Genomic DNA, 9,818 nt, shown 5'->3' with positions numbered 1-9,818 from the left:
AGATATGGTCATAAACATGGTCTCTAGAGTGTTAACAAGACTTTTCCTTTGATCTGGCCTATTGACCTAGTTTTTGACCCCACATGACCCATTGTCAAACTTGACCTAGTGGTCGTCAAGGCAAACATTCTGACCAAGTTTCATAAAGATTGAGTCACAACTGTGGCCTCTAGAGTGTTCAAACGCTTTTCCTTTGATTTGACCAGGTGACCTAGTTTTTGACCCCCATAACCGAGATTCAAACTTGACCTAGAGGTCATCAAGACAAACATTCTGACCAATTCTCATGAGTTTCAAAATAAATTGTGCTCTCTGGTGTTAACAAGATTTCCCTTTGATCTGGCCTACTGACCTAATTTTTGACCCCACATGACCCAGTTTCAAATTTGACCTAGAAATCATCAAGGCAAACATTCTGACCAAGTTTCATAAAGATTGAGTCACAACTGTGGCCTCTAGTGTTCACAAGCTTTTCCTTTGATTTGATCAGGTGACCTAGTTTTTGATCCCACATGATACAGATTCAAACTTGACCTAGAAATCATCAAGACAAACATTCTGACCAAGTTTCATAAAGATTGAGTCACAACTGTGGCCTAATGTTCACAAGCTTTCCTTTGATATGGCCTACTGACCTAGTTTTTGACCCCACATGACCCAGTTTCGAACTTGACCTAGATATCATCAAGACAAACATTCTGACCAAGTTTCATAAAGATTGGATCACAACTGTGGCCTCTAGAATGTTCACAAGGCAAATGTTGACAGACGCCGGACAATGACCGGTCACTTTGTGCTCAGGTGAGCTAAAAAGTGAGGATGATTTGTGAAACATTGGTGCCACAGTTACCCTGTTTGTATTATATGATGTGGGTTATTATATGGACAACTATTTGAAGTTTGAACAAAATCCATAATCCATAATACCAGAGATACAGTGAAAGTGCAAATTCAAATTTATCATCCAAACTAACACGTGTGATGGACAGCACTTCTTGTGGCGGTAGCTTTCTAAGAAACCTTTCAATATTTTGGCATTAACCTTTGTGCTTTTGACCTTAATGACCAACCCTGAAATCCATTAAATTTGTGCGAGGCGAGTATCAATGATTTCACTGGGCTTCATCCAAAACAAACTCCGCTTGGATCACCTCATTGGGGATACTGCCAGTCCCAAGCCTGGATAAAGTAGGGTTGGGCATAGGGTTAACACCCTCATCCTGTAAAATAAAATCTGTTACAGAAACAGTAGACTTGAGCCAACTAAATGGCAACATGACTACTCTAGATGAAAGCCTGCAGCAGGAAGTCAGTAGTACGACAAATAGTTTACTTGGGCCCAAATCAACAATCCGTGTTGGCACGTGGAATGTTCGCACCATGTTTGGGCTCTCATGGGGTGGGGCACAACATGCTGCCAATGACAGAGACAGGTGGATTTGTACTGTTGACGCCTTATGTCCCGTTTGGGACGAAGAGGATTAAGTTAACAAGAGGGTCATGCTGACCCTAGATCGCTCACCTGAGAAATATGAGCTACATGTTTCAAATGTCAAACTGATGATTTTTAGAAATTTTTTGGAAGATTTTCCGATGTACAATCAAGTAACCCCTGGGGCGGGGCCAATTTTACCCCGGGAGTAATGATTTGAACAAAGTTTGTAGAAGTCTACAAGGCAATGCTACAAGTCAAATATCTAAGATCTAGGCCTTCTGGTTTATTTTTAGAAATTTTTTGAAGATTTTCCTATGTAAAATAAAGTGACCCCTGGGGTGGGGTCAATTTTGACCCAGGGGGTCATGATTTGAACAAATTTTGTAGAGGTCCACTAGTCAATGCAACATATCAAATATCTAAGCTCTAGGCCTTCTGGTTTATTTTTAGAAATTTTTCCTATGTAAAATCAAGTGACCCCTGGGGCGGGGGTCAATTTTAACCCCGGGGCTCATGATTTGAACAAATTTTGTAGAGCTCTAGGCCTTCTGGTTTATTTTTAGAAAATTTTGAAGATTTTTCTATGTACAATCAAGTGACCCCATGGGGCGGGGTCAATTTGACCCCGGGGGTCATGATTTGAACAAATTTTGTAGAGGTCCACTAGGCAATGCTACATGTGAAATATCTAAGCTCTAGGCCTTCTGGTTTATTTTTAGAAAAATTTTGAAGATTTTCCTATGTAAAATCAAGTGACCCCTGGGGCGGGGCCAATTTTATGCCGGGGGTCATGATTTGAACAAAGTAGAAGTCTACTAGGCAATGTTACATATCAAATATCTAAGATCTTGGCCTTCTGGTTTATTTTTAGCAAATTTATGAAGATTTCTCTATGTACAATCAAGTAACCCCTGGGGCTGGGTCAATTTGACCCTCGGGGGGTCAAGATTGAACAAATTTTGTAGAGTTCCACTAGGCAATGCTACATGTCAAATATCTAAGCTCTAGGCCTCTAGGCCTTCTGGTTTATTTTTAGAAAATTTTGAAGAGTTTTCTATGTACAATCAAGTAACCCCATGGTGCGGGGTCAATTTGACCCCGGGGGTCATGATTTGAACAAATTATGTAGAAGTCTACTAGGCAATGCTATAAGTCAAATATCTAAGCTCTAGGCATTCTGGTTTATTTTAAGAAAATTTTTGAAGATTTTCCTATGTAAAATCAAGTGACCCCTGGGGCAGGGTCAATTTTGACCCCGGGGGTAATGATTTGAAAAAATTTTGTAGAGGTCCACTAGGCAATGCTACATGTCAAATATCTAAGCTCTAGGCCTTCTGGTTTATTTTTAAAAAATTTTGAAGATTTTTCTATGTACAATCAAGTAACCCCATGGGGCGGGGTCAATTTGATACTGGGGGTCATGATTTGAAATTTTTTTGTAGAGGTCCACTAGGCAATGCTACACGTCAAATATCTAAGCTCTAGGCCTTCTGGTTTATGTTTAGAAAATTTTTGAAGATTTTCCTATGTAAAATCAACTGACCCCTGGGGCGGGGTCATGATTTGAACAAATTTTGTACAGGTCCACTAGGCAATGCTACATGTCAAATATCTAAGCTCTAGGCTTTCTGGTTTATTTTTTAAAAATTTTCCTATAGAAATCTATGTAAAATCAATTGACCCCTGGGGCGGGGTCAATTTTGACCCCGGGGTCATGATTTGAACAACTTTAGTAGAGATCCACTAGGCAATGCTACATGTTAAATATCTAAGCTCTAAGGCTTCTGGTTTTCGAGAAGATTTTTTAAGATTTTCCTATGTAAAATCAAGTGACCCCTGGGGCAGGGTCAATTTTGACCCCGGGGTCATGATTTGAACAAAATTGGTAGAGGTCCACAAGGCAATACTTCACACCAAATATCTAAGCTCTAGGGCTTCTGGTTTTTGAGAAGAAGATTTTTAAAAAAATTTCATTTCGGTTGCCATGGCAACCAGAGTTCTGCATGGAATTAAATTCTTTGAATAATTTTTGTAGAGCTTCACCCAAGGAACATTCCTGTGAAGTTAGGATGAAATTGGCCTAGTGGTTTATGAGGAGATGTCGTTTAAAGTAAAAGTTTACGGACGGACGCCGGACGGTGAGTGATCCTAACAGCTCACCCTGAGCCTTTGGCTCTGGTGAGCTAAAAAGTCATCCAAAACAAAACAAACACATTTTATGTAAACATACATTTTATTGGCATTTTTATCCAGATAAACTACAATTTCTTGTACACAAATCTAACAAAATGGCATAAAGAAATATGCAGACAAAAAATTAATGCAGTAATTGTTACACGACACTTTTAATACTAGGGCAAGTCCATTGAAAATGAAAAAAGACAACAACCTTTTACACATACATGCTTCCTCAGACACATGATTAACACTACAGCTATGCAACTTTGTTTTAAACAATCTATTTTTCACACTCATTGAGGCCCTAACAATATATGAAAATAATCAGAAGGCCAAGATAGGCCCCGAGTCAGTTCACCCATATTTAATTGAATTTAATTCTAAAGACTTCCATTAAAGTTAATTGCTCCCACATATATTAAAGAAGTACCTATTTGTATGAAAAAAGTTATTACCAATAAAAAACAACGAAAATAATTTAAAAGATGATGCTACAAAAAGCTTGAAATCATCGTGGTTTTTGAACATTTGGATATTTAAGTGAAGCAAAAAAAAAAAAAAAAAAAAAAAATGAAAAACGTAACTAGGACAAATTCAGGCCTACTTTTGGGAATATGACATTATTTTAATTAATCTTCTACTATTTGGACTTCTTTCAGCTACTTCAATAATCTAGTTTTTGTGACATCATTTTAATATTCTACTTTTTGGACTTTAATAATCTAGTTTTTGGACTTTAATGTACTTTAATAATCTAGTTTTTGGACTTTAATAATCTAGTTTTTGGACTTTTTGAACAGGAAGCAAAGTATATTTACCCGACGACTATAAAAGTGAACTACGCGAGACCACAATCAATTATTGCCAGACTGACAGACAGGTAATGATGAACACAACTAGGTGTTTGATCGATCTGATATTTTAACATACCGCACTAACATGCTGTGATTTATGTATGTAACAATCTGTCATATACAAATGAATTATTAATAACCCTTTTAACTATGAAATTAATCAAACAAAATGGCAATTCTTGCCAAAATATTTGTATCAAATGATATCACCTGTTTAGTGCAGGTATTATAACTCTAAATGCACAATTAAAATCACCTTGCTGTCAAGCTCACATTATAATTCTGCTTATACTGCCATGCTAGTACAATGGCTAATTTTAGAGTACACAACTGTCTACCACTTTTCAACTTTTTCATACAAACGCTTATTTACCTCTAACCTAGTGACGAAAAGAACTGGAACAATAACAGTATTCCATTTTGCTACGTTAAGAAGGGTTGCTTACCTGAAGCACTCGCTTGATAATTTTCAAATTTATAAAATGATTTACATTTCCTAAACTGATTTGAGCCACGCCAAGAGAAAACCAACAACTATGTTGGTTTTCTCATGGTGCGACTGATTTAATAATTCAGTTGATTTTTTTTGTCAAACATGACCTGCATAATAAAATCATTCATCAGTAAAAATATATACAGGGGATTTCACGTGATCGAAAATTCTGACATCTACTCAGCAGATGCGTGTAAATCAAATATCATACATGTCTTGTATGAGAAAATATTTGGCAATATGAATATCAGCTCCCGCTTCAAGTTACATTTTGTGGGCATTTCTCTTTATATCGAAGGAAAAATTTTATTTCATAAATTACACAAGCAATGGAATGAGTTCTCATCAATGATGTCAAGGGTATCTGATTTATATTCTTTTTTAATGTCTGCGGTAGAACTACAATAAAACAACTCCTTAAAGTGAGAGAAAACACTGACAAAAATGTAATGTACAAGAACTGATTAAACAAATGCCATAAAGTTAAAGGTCAATCATATACATCTAGAAAAGGGCTGGCATACTGGATAATGGTCCACTGTTCCTAAGAGGATTCATACCTAAACTGTTAAATCCTCAGATAAAATGCAAGTAACAATTACTTTAGCACAAAACTTGTTATATCTAAATTTCAACATTTCATCCATCATATGTCTTCAAAGACAAAATCATAATATTACATATTTGTTTGTACCAGCAAAAGCTATTTAAAACATTGTCCTTTTGAACAAATTTAATTCAAAAATATCCTGGACCAGGCTTGTAACTGTGACATACCTATGAGTGAATACATTGAGAATCAATGTCAGTCTCGTCAATAGCTCCAACTTAGATGTACTAATTTCATAGAAAAAAGTAGGGCACAGGTAATGATCAACAAACTATGGCTTACAGAGAGGAAGACAAAGAAGTACTAATGGTAAAACACAGTTTGAGTTTGGGCTTATCTGTACAGGCCATCAGTCATACAGATTATGCAATCAATTACATGTCCCCTTTTGAAAAATGCATAGCTCAGTGTTTATTCAGATCTTTAAACATTTGTTGCACTATGTCTGACAGTTTGTATCACTTCAATTTCTAGTTCTATCTCAATATTAATGTCAACAGGAACTACATTAATCCTGCCGCTCTTACTTCTGCAAAAACACAAAACAAGAGGTCTAAAATGCATTAAAACAGCAGTGTCCCATGTCGACTGCAACATGTATTAAGCCATGAAGTTTTTCAGCCCAGCATGGCAGAATGACATTGCTATCATTCAAGTGTGTAACTTTTAATGTTTCAAACCAATAACTAATGTACCATATTAACCCTCATCATGCTGGACATTATTGATTCTACCTTTGCAACCAGTGCATATTATGATCAGCCTGCACATCCATGCAGTCTGGTCATGATCTGCACTGTTCACTATTCAGTCAATATCTTTTTTGTATGCACCCCATTTTAGCAGTTAACAGTACTGTCCAAATTGAAAGATGGACAAGTTCAATATAGAAATTTAGCAATGTGAAGGTTAAAACACATTGCTGAGAATAATTACAGAATACACAACCTGGTAACTGTACAGGGCTTTCTTGTAGTTACTTACTCAGTGTTTTCTCTTATTATTATCAGCAGTGAAAAATAGGGTAGGGTAGGGCATTTGGTCTCAGCAGCGAGAAGTATGGTAGGGGTATTTGGTTTCATCTTGACAGTTATTCTCTTCTACGAAAAGTATGTCATGGCATTTTGTGAGAGTAAATCAGTGTTAATTTTTACTATAAAAAGGATCAGAAGTAAAATTAAATGTAGTAAAAACTATAAAAAGTTGCAAATTTTGAGCAAGAGAACAGAATGTATACCATTCCTTCTAAAGGCTGAAAAGTGTAAAATGGAACAAGACTATTTGAATTTTGGACTCTTGTTTTTTTTTCAAGGAACTTCTATTATCTATTCACTGAAAAAGACAACAGTCCAACAATTTGAATTACAAAGTGTTCTTTTATATAGAATTTCTATTATTTCCCTTGGAAATTGTCATTTAAATATTTCATATAAATATATTTGTTACATTTCAATCTGATCTGAAAGTTGTGTACGTGTTGTAGGGCACATGCTGTACAGTTAATTATACAGTGATTCAGTAAAACATGGTGGTATTTGAGAAATGAAACTGAAATAAACAGCAATATTAAAATGCCATCTGCTGTTTATATGAGAAATATACACTGACTGTCAATTAGCAGGAGTTCAGAACTCACTCAAATCAGATCATAACAAAAGGTATCTTATGGCAAATAAAGTAGTTAAATACATGCAAAAAAAACTGACCTTGCTTTGAATTAGAAAATATTTGTATAATCATTATTCATTAACATAAATGGAAGATTAGGATTTCAACATGTTTATGTACATTTGAGGAATAGTCTTTGTGAAAGAAAATTCTTCATGTTCCATACTGCATGTTCCCAAGTACACACCATGTTCCCATACATACTTTATGTTTCTAAACATACTTCACGTTCCCAAACATACTCAAAAACAAAATAGCTGTCATATGTATATTTGTGTAAATCTGAAGATCTAAAATACCTTTTGTTATAAAGCGAACTTGAAAACAAAACACCCTAAAAAATATACCCAGAATACAACATCAAGTATGTATTATTTCACACACTTTTAAAAGGCTTTATAATAAACATTTACTCCCAGTATTTGATACTAAACACTAGCATTATGGGATATACCTTTGTCTGGTATTTTCACCACCATCCAGTCCACCTCTGTCACAACAAGACAATAACTTTACATACACGTATTTTCTGAACATATGAAAACATGGAAAACAACTGACCACTGTGTATGTGAAAAAAAAAATAACACAATAAACAGTTAATGTGAGCTATATAGGAACCTCATGGTAACTGAGCCGGCAGTGTGTAAAAACATTAACCATTTATATCATCATTTATTGTATAACATTTAATAAAATGACAGAAAGAGCAGTGCACCAGTGTCTTGAAAAAGATCTTTAACAGCTAGGGCTGACACACAAAAAATCTATGAAAAACAAGTGAATTTAACTGATTACTGTAGAAGAAAGTGATTTATTCAAACTGGGACATTTATGTTTTGAAAGCATGCTGACTGAGAGTTGAACTCTAACATCGTTAGGAACTCAGATCAACACATGCTAGTTCAAACAGACAGTGTTGCTCGAGCTGCAAACATTAACCGAATTTGTTAACTATTGCAAAATCTGGAAAAACATTTGAGCCGTGCCATGAGAAAACCAACATAGTGGGTTTGCGACCAGCATGGATCCAGACCAGCCTGCGCATCCGCGCAGTCTGGTCAGGATCCATGCTGTTCGCTAATGGTTTCTCTAATTGTAGTAGGCTTTAAAAGCGAACAGCATGGATCCTGACCAGACTGCGCGGATGCGCAGGCTGGTCTGGATCCATGCTGGTCGCAAACCCACTATGTTGGTTTTCTCATGGCACGGCTCATTTAAGGTTATTAGTATTCTTCACTGAGAATGAATTCTCTGAAAGTTGTATCTAACAATAAACACAAATGTTTCACCTAGTGACCTAGATATATTAACGGTAGAGGACACAGCACAGTTTGATCCAAATACAGTTTGCCCCACAGACACAAAATTAACAGACTTGCATGCTACTAGCTGAAATTTTTGTCATGTGATATAACAAGAAAAAAAAATATATATCAGACGACGTATAACAAAACTTTTAAATGATGACAGTACATGGTAGTGGGGACAATGAAATTACCTGACACAGGTAAAATGATTAGGAACGTGTGATGATAATGATACTCAAGCACCTATGTGCAACTGACAAGGTTGCATGTCTGTAACATATCTATATTCAATCACTTGTTTTTTCATGTAACAAACACCCTGACTAACCAGTTAATCAAACAACAAGTGCATGTTGCTCACAGATGAAATACACATGTATCTAGGACCTTTCACTAGTACGGGACTTCACAACAGCAAAGATAGAAAAAATACATCACTGTACGAGATACCGAAATACCATATGTATCTATACACAGAACATCTGTATACAGATAGCCACGTGTATTAAATTTGATACACAGAACATCTGTACACAGACAACCACATCTATGTAGTCTATACACAGAAAATGTGTATACAGATAGATATGTGTATGCAATTCTATACACAGAACATCTGTACAAAGTCAAGAACAGCAGAACTCTAAAATATTCTTTTCTTGTATGTTACATTTCTTGTGTCGTCTGCTGCCACTCCTCCATCATATAAATACAGCACTTTTTTTGTTATATCCACTCCACTTCTTTCAGCTGCCACTAATTTACATCCAAAGAGAGGTACTATTCACTCCTATTCTCTGTAAGCGCAGAGAAAGGAACTATTCACTCATAATCTCCATAAAGGGACATAAATCTGTCCAGTTTCACAAACAATATGTTAAAGCTATAACAGCCAAATGCATACAATATCTGTATCCAGAGGCTTCTCAATGGCATAAGAATTTTACAGTAAGGAAAATCCACTGGTACTTTGTACAACATATGTGCAAAACTGACATTCCCACTAGAGTAGTCTAACTCAGAATATAACTTCATAAAGAGTTGCTTTTTTATCTCCCGAGCCAGTTACAATGTATTTATCGTCTGTAGAAATGTCACAACTTAACACTGATGAAGACTCTTTTGACTGAAATAAAAAGAAATACTTTATATGATCGACAATACTGTGAAATACAAATACATCTTAAAGGTATACAAACACTAAAACATCCAAAGAAACTTGGGTCATACATCACAACTACACTTCGGGGATCTTTCTCTAATAAAATTT

The 9,818-nt window shown here is 35.8% G+C and overlaps 1 protein-coding gene across 1 annotated transcript in view; it reads right to left on the bottom strand.

The window, feature by feature from the left end:
- Positions 1-3,649: 3,649 nt before the first annotated feature.
- Positions 3,650-9,818, bottom strand: part of LOC123566370 (transducin-like enhancer protein 3-B) — a 71,773-nt gene continuing 65,604 nt past the window's right edge. The window contains exon 20 of the mRNA XM_053549946.1: positions 3,650-9,674. Within this exon, the coding sequence (XP_053405921.1) occupies positions 9,567-9,674 (108 nt within the window). The 3' untranslated portion in view covers positions 3,650-9,566. The remainder of the gene's footprint in view (positions 9,675-9,818) is intronic.

Source organism: Mercenaria mercenaria, chromosome 8 (assembly GCF_021730395.1).
Source record: "Mercenaria mercenaria strain notata chromosome 8, MADL_Memer_1, whole genome shotgun sequence".
In the NCBI taxonomy this organism is placed as follows: Eukaryota; Metazoa; Mollusca; class Bivalvia; order Venerida; family Veneridae; genus Mercenaria; species Mercenaria mercenaria.
The sequence above is the reverse complement of the archived record's forward strand: the minus strand, read 5'-3'. Positions and strand labels throughout refer to the sequence as shown.